Here is an 18085-nt window from a genome sequence, read left to right as displayed (position 1 = left end):
GAAATTAAAGTGGGACTGAGCGTGTCGCTCGAGTGTTTACACGAAGAAAAGAAAAAGAGAGACACGGCCAGAAGGAGAAAATGAAGTGATGGCGCTCCAGGAGAAGTGCGAGGAAGCACCAAAACAATGATCTCCTCATGAATAATGGACGCGGCTTCGGATCTCGCTGTTTCACCCTCCTCCACCTCTGCTCAGTCACTCCATGCCTGCCATCTTGAGTCAGAACAAACGACTGCAGCCATCCAGGACTAACGTATGGCGATGTCACTCCCCCTGCCCCTCGTCACAAGGGTCTTCGGGGGCTCGACAGGTGTCGTCCTGCTTGCAGGTGTTCCTACCTGCAGATGTGCTAGTTTCCTGTCTGCACTCAGAACTAGAGGTACGACCGGAGTGAGCAGAACCAGAGCTGATCCAACCGAAACCGGACAACACGCTGGGTAACAGGAAGTGTGCCTCAATGCGGGGGAAACGAGGGATTAACCAAATGGGCATGCGGTGACAATCACACAGATTAATCCTGTTCTAATCAAGACTTGGTGATAATGCATCAAATAAGCTCCAAAATATTTAAAGGGACAGTATGGAAGAGTGCAATAATGCTGCTTTTGTGTACTGGCTGTAACAAACAGTAAATTATGTTTCTCACATCCGATTCTACTGCTTCTTCTGTTCTTGGACTGAATGTAAGAGACAGAGCAACTCACTACTCCACCTAGGGGTACAAACTGGTATTGGGTATGCAGATTTTCTATTTTGAGGTTCTTTCTTTGTATTCTGACTACAGATATTGTACCTTCAACAGACAAATGACCTTAAAATAATCTTCATGTGTGCGGGCGTTCGTGTATGTCCAGTTTCAGGTTGGTCATCAGCTGCTTCTGCTTCACAGTCTGAACCATCCCGACCACTATCTGCGTTGTGCAGACCCCCCTCCACCCCCTTCAGGGACGCTAAGGCCACTACAAGGACTCACCAAGATCCTTAGAGCCTTGACTTTCGCTGGCCATCTCGCCCATCCGCACCAGAGCGTCGAAGTAGCCCTTTGCAGCATATGTGACACCTGGAAACATGGAAGCATTGGGCATCAGATCAAGGGTGCAGAGTGGAAACTGGGACTTCTTCAGCTCTGCAACCCATCTGTCCCCCTGCAACCCTCCCCTTCCCCAGAGAGGCAAGGTCGGGCATGGGAAATAAAGAGCGACAGGCGGAAATGGACACCAAGCAGAGGAAGAAGAAGCTCTATGGAGGCAACTAGAGGAAACAGAGGGGGAAGCTGCAGAGACTATAACCTCAAAGACTGCACTACGAGCTACTGCCGCAAATTACAGAAGAAACTGCTCTAGCTGCTAAAGGGAGCAAATAATACAAAGTTTTCAGTCTCTACCTGCAAGATCCACCAAAACACTAGACTTTCATCACATCTTTCGCATGTATTCCTTCATTCAAACCGACAACAAATGAGCTACTTTAGCAAAATGACGCTGATTCAGAGAGGAACTCCGAGGTAAGTTTGTCGTCTTTGGGAGATCCGTTTCAAAGCTCCAAGGAAGAAGAACTGCCGCAATGCGAGTAGGCATTCAAGATTAAATCAGCCCCAATAGCCTGAGAGTCAATCTGAAAGTGTAACAACATCTGAAGTTTAGGATTCTTCTGACGCTTTAATCGGTAACTGGGGAGTTGGAAAAGTCCCGATTCTAAGTGGGAAAAACTCTCGTCAACCACTAGAAAGGGGGCAAACATTCATTTACCCATTAACCCCCCGACAACATCCAACAGATGACATCAAAAGAACTCTCCACCTCATTTCTCTCCCTCACTGCAGAGAGACAAATTATACTGATGCAGATTATGAAAACACGTGAATTCAGCACCGGACATAATGCGACTTGATGAAATGAAATCAAAGCTCAACCTCGTCCGCAATCAGGTTAAAAAGAGACCCGGGTTTCACATGTCCCAGTGTTGACTGACACATTTTGAAGTGGTGGATTTCTGTCACAGCACTACTGGAAGGAAGCAACTACTTATTATGAAGAAAACAGTGAGTCAGTTTAAGTTGTTTTATTGTTCTAGACTCCTGTTTACTGCAGGAGGAGCCTCAGTAATCCTGAACTGACTCAATCGTCCTGAGAGCAATACAAATAATGTTTTACTGTGAGTAGCATTAACATTAGCCTGCATCCACAATACCTGGGAATTAGCATTAACATGTATCCACAGTTTAGATGGCAATTAGCTCTACTTTTCAGTCATTCATTCACTCATAACTTTTCATTGATCCATTCACTCATAAAGGGGAGAAGCCCAAATATCCCAAATATAGAGGCTCTTCCTCCACTAATTGATGTAACTTCAGCTGAACTTAAGTATTTCCATTATTATTTTTCCATTTATCTTTTTAGCCGGTTCATTAGCTAGTTAATTATTCAGATTTAATTAAATGTTTTAGTACATCATCGAGTTTGGACGTCGACTTTCTCTCAATAACATTGGATATTACTGTTACCAACTGAGAGTTTTTTTGTCACTTGGGTGAACCCAACCTTTAAATTCCTGAACAACATGACACGCTGACGTAGCAAGAAGCTCATGTGAAAGTGAAAAAAGCAGACAAATGAAGTGTCTCAGCAAGGTTGAGACTGTGATTGAGGCTCATAAACAGGGACAGGGTAGCCTCGAACATCAGCAGGTCTGAGCTGCACGGGGACAGTCACCACGGCACAGGACACGTCCGCTCAGCATGGATGAAGGTTTGGCGGATGTTTGCGGGAGGATCCCAGCGAGAGGAAGGTGGGAAAACAAGGGAAATCTATTCCGAGCCACAGAGACTGTGAACGGAGGCCACCGCTATGCAAAGTTATTGTTCCGAAGATAAAACGAGCGTCTGGCCTCTGAGTCTGTAAACACACTGAACAATAACCTCAACACTTTCTTCTTTCACTTCTTTATCCAGACTGCGATGAAGGAGAGGAAGGCAGCAGAGAGGAGGTGAGGAGTGTTATCCGCCTCCAGTGGGATATCAGAGAGACAGAGACAGAGAGAGAGAGTGCATGGGAGGGCCGGGCGAGCGAGACTAATCCAACTCAGGTCTGAAAAATCTCAGCACACAGGTGAGGCAGGGTGAAAGGAAGAAGAGGAGCAGGAGGAGGAGGGGGGGAGCAGGAGGAGCAGGAGCAGGAAGAGGAGAAGGAGGAAGAAGAGGAAGTGAAGAAGGAAAAACAAGAAGAAGAAGGAGAAAGAGGAGCAGGGAGTGTCTGTAAAGAGGATTCGAACATTGATACAAAGCAGCGAGTGTCAGCGTGATTGAAACATGAGGATAGAAGCTTTGATCAGCTGCATCTCATTTTATTCTCAAACTTTCCACATCAGAAGGTTGTCGGTTCAAATCCCACAGCTGACATGTCACGACTGTGGATCCCTGACAAGTGACCTTTGACCCCCATGAACTCCACTGGGGCAGAAGAACTTGGGATGTTTTTAACTAAAACGGTCATTATTTTTAAATAAATCTGTCATTGTATTGGATGTACATGCTGGTTAGACTCAGGTGAATATTGTAGCACTTTGACTAAAATTTGAGATCATTAATATACAGACATATTATGTTCGTGCTTGAGGGATTCTCTAACAGCTTTATATTAAAGTCAGCTGTTTTTGTTGTAAACTGAGACCAATGTGATGATAACGCAGTAAATAATAAAAACATAAAAACCTATTTCCGTCTGTTGACCAGACACAAAAAATTCTTCAAGTACTTAAAGCTGCATGAAGCTGCTTCAAAGTGCACCAAACGGCATCAAGCTACGTCAAGCTGCCTCAAGGTGCATCGAGCCGCGTCAGCGTGCGTCACGCTGCATCAAACCACATCAAGCTACGCGAGTTAAGCTTCATTAAGCTGCATCAAGTTGCATGAATGTGCACCAAACTGCATCAAGCTACATTTAACTGCACCAAATGACATCAGGCGGCACCGAGGTGCATCATGCTGCATCGAAGTGCACCCAGTCACACATCAAGCTCCATCTAACTGCTCCTAGCCACACCGAACTGCATCAAACGATATCATCGCATGCCAAGCTGCTCCACCGCGGAGCCACACAACGCCACAGAGCGAGTGGCGTCCCGCCGCCGGCCCGCGAGATGTGAAGCTGCACTGGCGTTTCTCTTCTTTGCAGGGTGTCCAGCTCCCCTCTGCACCGCTCCGCTCTACACTCGGTCTGGCATTGATGAAGCGTAATCCCCACTGAGGGAGTCGCAGGGCTATTTTTAGCCTTATCTATCAGGCTAGAGTGAAGCCTCCTTCATTTGTCTTGTGGGCTGCTGAGTCTTCCCTGCATTTCCCCTCCGAGCACAAGAAAGGAGAGCCCTGCTCAACGCTGTGCACAGAATATCAAACGACCACTGCAGCACCACCAGAACACATGATCCTGGAAACCTCCGCTCAGACGTCCCTCTGAGGAGGTCGCAGAACACTGCAAAAGATGTTTTTAGTCGATAAATGAGCTCAAATGTAAGTTTGTGCTTCCTGCTGGCATGCAAGACCAAAACCATGCAGGAAGGCATGACGAGAGGACCATTATAAAGCGCATTTCTGTTTGGATTTGCATACTTTTCTCGCACTCTTTCCCTCTACTTTTCTCCTATTTTTCCACTTCACCGTCTCCCTGCTTGTCCTGGAAACCCGCTCGGCCCGCCCCCAATTCCCCGGCCCCGCGGGGGGTTGGGGGGGGGGGCACGCAGCATTATTCTTCCTCCTGTTCCACTTCCCACTGTCTGATGCTCCACTTTTTTCTTTAACCTTGAGCCATAGCTGCATGTGTACACACCTGTATTCCACTCAAGCACACACAAATATAATCGCCACAAAAAGACACGACGAAGGACGACAGAGGAGACATTTAGGATGAGCCGGGACAGTCTGGAGGAGGGAAGACGTGGAGACGACATCGACCCCGGTTGTTCATCTCTAAGCTATCGTTCAACTTTTACACATCGTCGTAGACAGAATTTAAGTCTATTCCTATTTTGACAGTAATAATAAAATAAATGTAATTTGATTTTTTTTTTTTTTTTTCAAAAGTCACCAGAAATACCGGTATACAAAAATGTGACGTTTAATGGATGTTTGATCCAGAGTATAAGTCCTGGCAGTATCAAACACACATTTCCTTACTTTTTTCATTTAGATTTGGTACTATGAAGGAGTTATTGGTCAAAATCAACCTGGTCTGTACTCTGAAGGCTTGACATACAAGCAGCATGTAAGGGTTAATGTTCATTCCCTCTGGTAGGCGTGTCGTCATTACGCCTCGTCCCTGCTCCAGGTGAGTCAGAAGGATTTAAAAGCGAGCAGCACCGAGCGTCGGGTCGGCTGACCCTCTGCCCGGCGACCACTGGAGGAATGGAAGAAGAGACGAGGACGGGAACTGAGCCGAGCAGTGGCTGTTTGTACTCACTGGTGAGCGCCTTCTCATAGCTTTTCCCCATGGCTATGAAGTTCCTGAGGCAGGGGTTAAACTGCTCCATGATGGACTGGAGGGGGAAGAAAAAAAATAAAGATTTAGTTAGTCCACAAGCAGAGGCAGACTCCGACGCGAACGCAGACATGTGCTCGACGGCGGTCTTTACTAGGACACGGACACACACGCTGGTACACACACTCAGTCAGCTGATCTGAGGAAGAGGAAGAGGCGAGCACAGAGGAGTTATCATCTCCCCGAAATGAGGACAGGAGCAAAAACCAAGAGAGAGAAACGAGTAACCATTGGAGGGTATCGTGTCGTGTATTAGGCTCACAATGAGAAGCTCACGTTAAAACGTGTAACACCCATCATGAATCTTCTGTGTCAAATTGCAAAATTCAGAGAGGCCATTGTAACAAAGAATAAAAAGCTCAATTTCTCAGATTTCTGTTGTTTTTAAAGTTTTCCAGAAATCCTAAACAGCCCAAGGTTTAAGATGCTGAGTATCTGTAAAAATCCACAGGAATGTACGCCTCTATGCAGATGACATAATTTTCTGAATCACCATTGAAACTGGAGTTTTCTCGACTAAACATCTTGGAATAACTTTTTATATATATAAAAAAAAAAAATCTCAACATACCAAACAACTGGAAAAATGCAGATTTGAGGAGTTTGAGGAATCCTATTAGCTGGTCTAAAGTTTCACCCAAATAGACAGTTAAAACAGCTGCATGTTTTTTAGCTAACTCATCAACATACAATGTCTAATAATTACGCGGCTCCCAGTACGACCGGCCAATCCGAGACCACATTCAGCACGATGCATCACATCTTAAATGTGCGCAAAGTCAAACATGAGTGGACACAATATAAAAGACCTACAGATATTGAAAGTTGAAAGTAGCCTCAAGAAAGGAGAACTAAGAAATATAATCGAAATGAATTGAGTCATAAAAGAATCTTGCAATACCCCAACAACGCTCTTGGATATCTCAATACGTGTATAAAATGCTTGAAGGGATAAAAGTTATTGGAAAACTAACACAAGCGTGAATCAAAGTGTCATTTTTAATATGTGTTTGCATTCGGTGGCAGCCTGAAGTCTAAAACTCAGACAAGCACAGACTTCATGCTTCATGACTTCTATTCCTGCTTGTCCAGCGCTCTCTGGATCGTCATCATCACACAACGGTCTATCAAAATAAAAGCGGGATTTGGCTGCAGTGGTTGAGCTCAGCGGCAGACACTGCACACACTGTTTCCTCCATTTGGTCACACGAAGCCGGAGCGCACTGTTCCTGCTAATTACCTTTTTGCTTAAAACTAAAACATTTTCTCACTCTGTTGGTCATCAAAACAGAGAAAATCAGTAAAACATTGAATTTTCAAAGAAAAAAAAATGAACACGGGGTATTTATTTTCTCGGATTGAGTGTGTCTGCAGTGACTCAGTCCATGTTGCCCTTTAACTTCTGCTGCGTCTCCGGCCAAACCCAGTAATTTAACAACCCTCCGTCTCGCTCAGAGTTTCTCTCCTGACTGAAAAAGACTGATGTAGGAGAGAGTGAGGGTTGAACAAAGGACAGAGGAGGTGGAGACAGAAAAGATGAAGCTGGTTAAAGAACCTCAGCTCAACTTTTCATTCAGATCTTGTGGAGCACGTCAGGATTTTACAGTTTAGGTTGTTTTTTTTTAACTTAATGTGAATTTCTTTTTTTTTTTATCTTCATGTAACTCTTTTAATCTTATTTATCTAACTGTTACTCTAGATTTAATACACATGTTTATTTTATTACTTCTACATTTCCCTTTTTATGGTGAAAAGTGTGTGAGAGTCTGAGAAGAATATTTTAGGATGAAGAGGGAGTAGAAGATGAAGAGGATGAGAGGATGGAGCGAAAGGAGAGGAAAAAGAGGATGGAGAGGATGAAGAGAAAGGAGAGGAAGAGGAGGATGGAGAGGATGAAGAGAAAGGAGAGGAAGAAGAGGATGGAGAGGATGAAGATGACTCCATAAGGAGCAGGAGGCAGAAGAAGCTTGATGGAAGTCAAGCACTACAGTCACCTTGGTGCTCAAATGGCACCAGGACTTAAAAAAAAAACTTAAGTCAAACAGGAAGTAGGACAAGACGAGACGGGGGGGCAAGAAAAACAAGCTGTTTGCTGGCTGAACGAAGACAGGAAGAAGGTGGAGGAGCCCCGGACTCTGAATGTTTTCAGTTCATTTCTGATGATTTCTGGTTTTGAAAACGACGACCAAAAGCCCCCTGCTGTGAAGTGTGGGGGAGATTTGTCCAACATGGCGGCACCGCTTCAGTCTGATGTTGCAATCAGCCAACACACACACACACACACACACACACACACACACACACACACACACACACACACACACACACACACACACACACACACACACACACACACACACACACACACACACACACACACACACACACACACACACACACACACACACACACACACACACACACACACACACACACACACAGAAAAGAGCTTTTCTTTGTGCGTTTCTGAGGACGAACAAACCTATTTATACCCCAATTCCCTCTCGCCCCACTCTTCCATCTCAGGGTGTATTTTCTGTTATGCAAGACACCGGGCGGATGAACAAGGCAAGTGTGTGGAAGTGCTCCAGCACCACACACACACACACACACACACACAAACACCCTGTGTGTTCAGACATGCGACATGGCTGCTCCATGTGTGTGTGTGTGTGTTTTCATGCCTCCAAGCAAGGGATGAGGCGTAGGTGTTATGTAATGTGTGTCAGACAGGTTTGGCTTCATGTATGAGATTCTTCCAAGTTGGTATGTGGTGTTGTGCTGTTATTTAGTCACAAGTGGCACACACACACGTTTTAGTTATGAGAAGAATAACTGTACTAGACAAGGACGTTAGTTTCTTTGTGAAGAAGAAAATATGGTTGATAATACAGGAACCCAATTTTTTTTTTTTATCACAATTGACACTAAAAGGTGAATTCAACTATTCTAACTATTTATGTAAGAGAGTTCACAGTGTCTTTTCAAAGCCTAAAATCAACCCTCAGCCTGTTTGACAAACAAAAAAAGCAGTTAAACTCACATAAATGGATCTTGGAGGAGAAAACACTGTCACTACTGAACAAAAAAGGTCCAACAATCGATTCCGAAGGAGTCTGTCGATTATTGTTCATCTACTCACACGTGCATACGGGTTGCATCTTCCCCTCGTTTCCAAGTAGATGGAGTTGGAGGGTTTTCAAAATGTTGCGCTTCCTCTCATTTCAACAGAAACAGATTTGGAGCGTTTTCTGAAGGTTGTTGAGGGAATTTCAAAACGTTGCATTTTCACTGGCTCCGAGCACCGTTATCATGTAAACGGACGCCCAAAATGCAATAAAATTTGTAATTTTGATTTGAAAATGTCACGTAAATGAGGCTTGAAGATGGTCTGAAGGAGTCCGAAAATTGTATGACAAGAAAAACATTTGAAAAGTATTCAAAATAGTCGCAACATTTTTTATAACCCACTAAAAAAAAAATCTAGTAAAAGTTTAATTTTAGTGGAACACCAGAAAAGAGTGGTTGCTATTCCAATAAACTGCTGTTTACTGGAGGAGCTCAAAGCCCCTCACAGTAACACCACCATTAAACAAAGGTGTTCATTTTGTACTTTCACCTGCTGACCAGTGACGCCACTCTCTATCCGACTTGTGCTGCATTCACTGTCTCGTAGTCACACTTGTCCCTCCTGAAGGTTAAATCCATTTTGCTCTCGAGTCAGCTCATCATTTGTACAGTTTTTTTTTTTTTTTTTTTTTCTTCCGTCTTGGCTCCGGGATCACTGATACGCTTCACGGTGGGTTTCTGAGTATCGGGTGATTTGCTTCACTGTGACATTTTAGTCTGGCGCTGTCAGGGAGCCAGAGAACATTTAAAAACTGCCGTCTCAGTCACACAGGGAAATAAAACAGCAAATATCATCCGAACACGACCGCGGTGACACCAGCAAACAGACTCTGTGATGACTGTCTCCACAACGCGGGATAATGGAACGTTTGTCTAAATGCCGGGATTTAGCTCCTGTCCAGGTCAACAGAGACGAAGCACGTTCACGTGACAGCACAGTCGCCGCATTGTTATCAAGCTCTGGCATTTAATTGGTGAGGGTGATTAGTGAGTCAATTAAAACCTGTGACCAGCGCAAGCAGGCTGGATTGAGACAAAGCAGCGTTTGGTCCAGTAATCCTTCTCATTTCCCACGCACGCAGTCCAATGTGAGCTTTCATACGGAGGAATGCTAATCAGCCTCCGCCAGCCGAAGGAACAGGCTCAACTGATCGGGTGTGGATTAAGCAACATTAATGGTCTTATTTAATTACCCTCCAAGCTCCACCTGCACGTTGCGACGACGGGAAAACTGATGGATTGTGAAGCAAGTTTGAAAAGTAACGACGAGCAGTCCGAACCCTGGACAGCGACGAGACGTTCGTCCAGGAGTTTTTGAAAGTCTTCCCATCGTTTTCCAGTGGGTTCAGTCCAAAGACATGATGATTTGACGTCTTGACCACTCAGTGACATTACTAGCTTTAAATTATCTGGCACTAATTCCAGATTACTACCATCATGCCCACATGTGACACTGACCTTGCGTCAAAGCAAGAATACAGTGCAAATACAAATTACGCATGCTTGGCCTGAATGAGTTTTAAGTTAAATGCGCGTGTGTGATTGTGTTTCCCTCTGACGGAGGTGACCTGTCCATGGCTCCTTTCACCCAACACCAGCTATAATTGGCTCAAACCCTACGACCCCCCCGAGTTTGATAGATGGTTGGTCACTGAGTTCAGTGTGCAGATGTTTCTGACCAAGACAGTCATGGACTCTTCAGTCCTTCCTTGGAGCTTAAGATCTTTAACTGAACTTGGGGGGGTTCCATTTTATAGCCTAAACAAGCTTTCATTCCAGACGCCAACAGGCTGATTATTCCGAAGAGAAAGTCACTCCCCGCTTGCTCCATTTCCCGTATCCGGCTTACAAAATACATAGAGACGAATTAGAGGGGAAGACACTCAGAAATCATCTTCTTTCATCTGTGTAATAATGAGAGTCCGTTGTGTTCTCCAGGTATTCCAGCTGCTCTCAGAGCCACTGTGGCCACCACAGATGGCTGAAACGAGGCAGAGGGAGATTGAATAGGTATCGCCCCCCCCCCCCCCGAAAGCACCAAGGTTAATAGAGCCATCAGAGTACCATGGCAGAGCGTGGACACCACGTCCCATGACAGATGAGTGATGTGGAAAAGTGCCAGAGGTTATACAAGCTATTAATAATAGAACAAGGGGGATGAAACTGAGATTTCTCTGCAGTGTTCGCGAGTTATTCAAGCTTACCGAAAGGTTAAACTAAAATCCTTCACTTGTGGTCCTAATGGGCAAAACTACAATTAAAACGTCAGTTCTGTTGGGAAGGTACAAGACATCTTCTCTGCCGACTAAATCCTCTACAATCCCAGCTAAATGCACAGACTTCTCTGTAATTTAGGTTTTTTTTTCTTCTTTAGACAGTCAGAGAAAGACACAAGGATCTATTATAGAGAATAAAATAGCTTTTCAAGAGATATGAGGAGCCGCAGAGACGAACTAGAGTCTGACTGAACATTACATTTAAAATCAGCTCAGTGTAACATTTGTCGCCATTTCATATCGTAATTAGAAAGTTTAGGAGCCAATTTAGCCCTCTTTACTCGTACTGATACCTGTGAACATGAATCTCTGGTCGTGTGCAAGACAGTAGCCAGGTGTGGCTAATTTACGGATTTGATGTCAAGAAAATTCAAAATTTAAACTGGGAGACAAAACGTAAAAAGCAAATCGAAAACTTTGCGCACAGCAGCATTTTCTCAGACAAACCTACGAATTACTTCCCACACAGGTGAGCGAACAAAAGGCTAGAAAATAGGCGACGCTGAGAACACTGTGACCGAGCTGGCTCTGCCACGTCGCCGCGTGGAAGGCAGGCAAGTCAGTTGGCGGCGGGAGGCGAGCTGGCGGGCTGAGTCAGAACCTACACAAACAGCAGCAGGTTAATATCATGTCGGGGCGTAAATTACTCTAAAGCCGAGCCAGCCATGTGGCGCCATTAGAGCCCGCTGCGCCGCTCGCTGCCAAACAGATTAACCAGCCAGAGGAGACCTGGCAACCCCATGGAGGAGCGGAGGGACCGGCACACGCCAGGTGGAGACAAAACAACAAACAGGCAGGAAAAATTTATAAATAGACTGAAAGCAAACAGAGCTGCAGGATGAAGAATTTACCTCTTTTTTATTTTTCAAGGTTGCTTCGCTATGAAAGGCATTTAAATCCTCATTTCAGTCAGTGGACGCGAACTCGGCTAGCAGTCTCCACATATTTGTCCAAAATGTTTCATGTGAGCAGATGCAAACTCTGCAATGAGACGTGAAAATATGCAGTATGCAAGACCTGGGAAAGTAAATGTTTTGTTGTTGTTGTTTTTTTTTTATTCACGATTGGCAACAAAAGTTATTTTAGCACATTTGGTGAACTCTGTAAACACTGAAGAATTAGCATCCGGCAAAATCTGCTCTTTTGAAATCACTGCAAACACACAAAGTTTTTTTGTACTATGTGGTTGCTATGGAAACAGGGAAGGTAATATCAAGTTTCACCTGGTGACTGTGTGTGTGTGTGAGACTTCATAATGAGATATGTTCGCACATACACAGGTTTCTATATGTTTTGTGTGTACTGCGATGTGGATTTTGTGGATTTGACAGAGAGGGTTTTGTTTGCCCTCCTTGGCGACTGACAGGCTTACGCTTGTCATGCTGTTTACTTTCAGGTCTGCCCACACCCCTTATTAACTACACAACTCCTCAGAACAGTAAGTAGCACTGTGGTACAGCACAGTGATAACAAACAGAACATTACTGGATCCTGTTGGAACCCCCATAAGAACCCATTAGGACACATTTCTTTTATTATCCACAGATATTTAGAATAGATCTTTGTGTATTGTTATATAAAATGGTAAAGTTCCATTGATAAAATAACTCATGGTGCCTCATCATAAGTAAAAAAAGCAGCTTCATTTTTCACTGTATCCAGAGACGTACCATGGCTTTGAATGTAAATGTCATTCAATGCCTATTGACTGATTAAAAGTCTTTCTAAATGTGCAAATAAAGGATATCTGGCATTTAAGCTGAATTTACCACTTGATGCGAAGCCAGGGATGGGACGGAGGCTTTATTCCTGCCAATAACCCCAGAAAATCACACACACACACACACACACACACACACACACACACACACACACACACACACACACACACACACACACACACACACACACACACACACACACACACACACACACACACACACACACACACACACACACACACACACACACACACACACACACACACACACACACACGGTAAATGTCATCCGTTCCAGTATGAAAACAGGGAGGACTCATGCTGGATTGTGTTTGGCTAACAGTCAGCAGTCAAGGTGACCTCCTGTCATCAAGTCATACCTGATGTGTGTGTGTGTGTGTGTGTGTGTGTGACCTCGTATCCTGCCCCCGCGCGCTCATTTCTCACATGTTACAAGTGTCAGCTGGCACACAAACATTCATCACCGTCACGCTGACTTGCTGACTGCGGCGGCGTCTCGTCACCGCGTGATGTTTTCAATCAAACCGCGCAGGTGACGTCCTGAACGTGACAAACACTCTAATCCTCCACCTGCAGCACCACACCACATTATTACGAGGATCAGGAGTGCTTCTAATAATACACACAATTACACTCATGCATGTGTCACTTCCTGTGTGTGTTTCTTACTAAGCATTTTTATTAAATTGGTCGCTGTGCTTTAAGTTATTTTGCGTCGTTAAAATACAATCTCCCACTGATAACCACACGGATGTTTAATTCTTGCAAACCCCCAATGGAAACTTTACCCTTTATTACATTTCTGATAACCAAATGTATAAAAATGCTTTTTTTCCCCCCCGTTTTATTTATAAGAACTCGTAGGCTCCACAACTTTCTTTTACAACTAAAATTTTGTATAAATTTTTTTGTTAAATTTGAGAGTAACTGGGATCAGTGCAGACCAAAGAGTGCTGAAAGTGAGTGCAGCCCTCTTTGGTCTGTACTGACCCTGGTGACTCTCTGTAGTCCTGAAGTATGATTCTCTCTCAGGCGCACAGATGAGTAGATGAATTCAGCATATTTAAACTCACTTCTCCTGGCTATAATTCTCTTTACTTCAACAGAAACCAAGGTACTTTACTTACACACGTTTGTCAGCTCCTGATTTCTGAAGAAAATCCGATGGCTGCTTTCAAATAGCACAGCCGTAAATGCTTTAAATGTAGGTTGGTGTAATAACAGTGGAGCTGTTGGGATACACGTGTCGGCCGAGTGCGCTCACTCACTGCTTATTGTTGACGGCAGCTGGTTGTTGCGGACGCCTGCGGCTCGGCGAGGGAGGCGGAGGCGTCTGCAAACATCACCTGCAGAGGTGAAACCGTCCAGCAGCTCGGAACTCGGACGAAAACCGACCAACGGGAGCTTTTATTGTTTCATAGAAGGGACACATTTTCACATCTCCATCAACATGTTTCAAGAATGTAACACTGAGGAATCTAAAGTGCAACATTGCATTGAAATGTGTTTCAGGACTCATTCCTGCAGTGTTGCACTGGCTATTTCTTCAGCCGCTTATTGTCCTCACGCCCACATACCTCCAACCCTGGACCCTGGATCCGTGCACTGGCACATGCACAGTGCAGGGCGAGAGGAAGACGAGCATTCTTATACAATTTATATGTGGGAGCGATAATCCGATACATAATAGTGTGTAATAATGTCCATTCATGCTTTTCAGGAAGTGGACATCATTTGCTGCGGCTCAGTCCGGGAGACAATCAATGCCGCAAAGCCTCAATGCCCTCGGGCGTGTGTGTGTGTGTGTGTGTGTGTGTGTGTGTGTGTGTGTGTGTGTGTAATCAGTCAATTTCACTTTCAGATGAGCTCTTATCTGTGTGCAGGCGAAAGCGGAGAGAGAGTCAGCGCCCCCTGTTCCAGCGAGGCAGCTTCAGAAAGAGATGGGGAGAAGAGGGATGAGGAGAGGTGGTTGGGGGGGCGCTTCCGGTTCCATTCATGGAAGTGCTGGAATCCCCCCCCCCCAACCCCCTCCTCCTCCCCCTCACTCCACGACAAGGCAACCCATCTTTATTCGGCTCACGTTCCGCTCTTCCACAGGAAAGCTATCGAGAGGTGAGGAGGAGGAGGGAGGGAGGGAGGGAGTCACCAGCAAGCCAACGGATACCATCATCACCATCATCATCATCATCATCACCACCACCGCCTCCAAGTGACGCATCCAATTCCACCGCATTTCACGTGAACCAGCGTATGTCTCCAGGAACATATGTTCACAGGAATATTAAAATGGAAGAAACGCAGAATGAGACGAGCTATTCTGGAAACATGATGCTATGAAGGTGTGTGTCTGTGTGTGTGTGTGTGTGTGTGTGTGTGTGTGTGTGTGTGTGTGTGTGTGTGTGTTCTTATGAGATAACAGCTTTTAATCCCCTAAATGCAACAATCATCCCTCCTCCTCTCCTCTGACCTCAGGTCTAACTGTCACATCTGAACCCTAGTTTCCTCTCTAATTTCACTCTAATTAAGCGTGAGAAAAGACGAGCGGCGCTTCTCGCTCTGCCTCCGTCCCGTCCTTTGGAGAGCTGTCCCAGTAACGCGCCTTTCATCCTCCGCCAAGCCTCCACCTCTCCTCCGGCTCCGGTTAGATAACCTACTGATGTGCTAAAGGCTGCTGACGCGCCAGATGCCAGCAGTTATGTTGTATGACGGCGAGGGAGGCGGTGTGGCAACACGGCATTTGGTAGACTCTAAATAATAGCTTCCTGCGCGGACCATCAATCCAGCTCGTGTGAGCGGGAAGAAAAATCCAGCACATAAAGAGAAATTAAAAATAAAGACTATATGTTTCTAATGTTTTGCAGACTAACCGGTGCAGTACGTCAGTGCGTCTTCTCCGTTTACGTCACTGTGGACATTTTTTTTTTTTGGAAGCTGCTGTAGGTTTGACAGGGTTTCTGTTTACTCGACAAAATACAATAAGAAGATGCAATTTATGGAAAATGGCAAACGCCCAGACTGCATCTCCATGGAAACAGGGGGAAAGCGCAACTTTGCTGAAACGCTGGTTTCATTGCAAAAAGTAAAGCGCCAACCCGTGGCCCTACATGCTCACTGCGTTATTATTAGCATTTCTCAAGTTTCCATGTAAACCGACATCGTTTTCAAAACGTTGCCGTGTGAAACACGAAACCTTTACTGAAATGGAAACACAAATACGATGCATTTTCACTTGAACTGCTGTCGTGTAAAATGGGGCCTCAAATACAACCATTGTCAGCATTTTGCAAATATTGAGAACATATACAATAGGACAGTCTTTTTTTATGTTGTTGTTGTTGTTGGAGCAAAGGGGTATCAAAGCGCGAGTAAATAGCAGAAAAAACTGAAGACGTATATAATCAACAAGAGCAATCCTTATCCTGATTACTGCTGCTCATCCCACAAATGCATGTTCTGTAATCCACCTTTAACATGACGTTCAGCCATTGCATGTTATCCAACATTCAATGAATGTAGTTATTTAAAAAGGTAAATCATTGTTTTAAAGAGCACAAGGGCCTCGGTTCAGTTTAAAGAGCCCAGTTCTGTATTTAAAGTCAAATTCAACAGTTTTAATCCTTTAAAGAGAATCTGGGTGTCTTTAAAGGGAAACTGGTTGTTTTAGAAGAAACCTTTTGTGCTCTAAAGAGGCTGTTTAACATGCGTGGCAGCATCCCTGTACCCCTCTTACATAACACAGAGCATCACCAAGATCAGTAACGAGCCACAGAGCTCACACATTCACAACACTGTCAGAGAGGAAAATCCCCGGTCTCAAGCAATTACTCCAGAGGAATCCTGCCGCAGCAAAGCACTTGGACTCGAGCCGTCTCTGGCTGGATGCTCAGTTTCGTCTCAAACAACCTCCAACACCAACGCAGGGAAGCGGGCCAGAGTGACTCGCGGGCCCGATGGGTCCTGGTGCCGGACGGGACACCTGAGCAGCGTTCAGAGCAGCTCGCCACCAAAACTTCTGCAGTCTGTCAACTGCTGCACTTCATCATCCAAACACATCTCGCCTGCAGCTCTGCCTCCAACAACAGCTGGCTGCAAGTTCGTCACAGTCCGCAGCCTGTCGGATTTCTTTACAGTCGCTGGTGGTTTCTTTCAACTGTTGGGGAAAGTGATAATAAATTTGTTTTTTTTTTAAAAAGCCTCTCCACTCTCGGTAAATTTCCTGTTTTGATAGTAGTGTTAGCCTTAACATTAGCTGAGCCGTCAGTGTAAGAACTGATTCACTCATTAAATTCAAAATAATATGGATTTCAGTGGAGGGAAGATGCTCTATAACGTGGATGTTTGGGTACCTTGGAAGAAGAAGCAACATTTTGATCTCTCTTTTCAATTGCAGAACACTCAAAATTCTCGCTCAGATACTTTGCTAAAATCTTGTTTGTCTTTCTGAAAAACAGACGCGCCGATCCCAAACATAATCTGGGAATTGACGGGCTTCCAATGCAGCTGATGTGAAAGAAATGACCTCCATCACTTCATCTCGTTCATTCAGTTATTGACAGCATCTTTGGATTAAAGCGCCCGAGCTGCGTTTTGTGTGTGTGTGTGTGTGTGTGTGTGTGTGTGTGTGTGTGTGTGTGTGTGTGTGTGTGTGTGTGTGTGTGTGTGTGTGTGTGTGTGTGTGTGTGTGTGTGTGTGTGTGTGTGTGTGTGAGTGCGCAGCATCAATCACTGGTGAAGAAGCCGCCGTGTGGTCGCCGCCGACTGTCACCGGGGAGCGTTTTAAGTGACAGGAGTCATAAAGCTCTCCGTAAATGTTGTCACACTGCGAGGCGGCCTCGGTACGACACCGGGCAACAGCGGAGCCAGAAACTCTCCTCTCCAGGGAAGATTTCAGTCCCGAGTGTGAGGGGTGTCTGTGAACACTTTATCCCCACAGTCACACCAACACAATCTGTTTAGAGATGGTTTCTTCCTTCTTTTTCTTTTTTTTTACTCCATCTTGAGCATTTTTCTTTGGCAGCACAGAAAATCCCTGCTCCAAACTATCATTTCAGAATATACATATTACTGAGGCTGCACACAGTGTTGTTGAGTATCAGATTACTGTAATTTTTTGTGAGTAAACGATTATTATTATTACATTTCTGTGAGCTCAAGTACATGAAAGTAGCAGCTCTGACCGTCAGCTATAGCATCCCATCGAAAGCAAATTAGCATTAGCTTCTATCCAGAATAGCTTTAATTAGCATTAGCTTGCCTAAACAGGAATTAGCTTCCCTTTTCTAAGAGCTGTATTGCATGTTGGTAGTTTAACTCCACCGTCTGGTTTCTGCTTCTTCTCTTCATTAGTACGTAAATATGTTACTTTAAGAGCTAGCATCCAGATTATAGAGCATCTTCCTCCCACTA

At 44.8% G+C, this 18085-nt stretch overlaps 1 protein-coding gene across 1 annotated transcript in view; it reads right to left on the bottom strand.

Annotated features, from left to right (window-relative positions):
• Window positions 1-5503, bottom strand: part of LOC308145438 (BAR/IMD domain-containing adapter protein 2-like) — a gene marked incomplete at its 3' end in the record, with an annotated part of 34110 nt that extends 28607 nt beyond the window's left edge. Inside the window, exons 1-2 of the mRNA XM_080516886.1 lie at window positions 5457-5503; window positions 974-1060 (exon numbers count right to left, since the gene is read on the bottom strand). Of these exons, the coding sequence (XP_080373012.1) occupies window positions 974-1060; window positions 5457-5487 (118 nt within the window). The 5' untranslated portion in view covers window positions 5488-5503. The remainder of the gene's footprint in view (window positions 1-973; window positions 1061-5456) is intronic.
• Between the last annotated feature and the right edge of the window lie 12582 nt (window positions 5504-18085).

The sequence above is a fragment of the Blennius ocellaris genome, assembly GCF_963422515.1.
Source record: "Blennius ocellaris genome assembly, chromosome: 21".
Classification (NCBI taxonomy): Eukaryota; Metazoa; Chordata; class Actinopteri; order Blenniiformes; family Blenniidae; genus Blennius; species Blennius ocellaris.
Note: the sequence above shows the minus strand (reverse complement) of the source record. Positions and strands in the feature narration are given on the sequence as shown.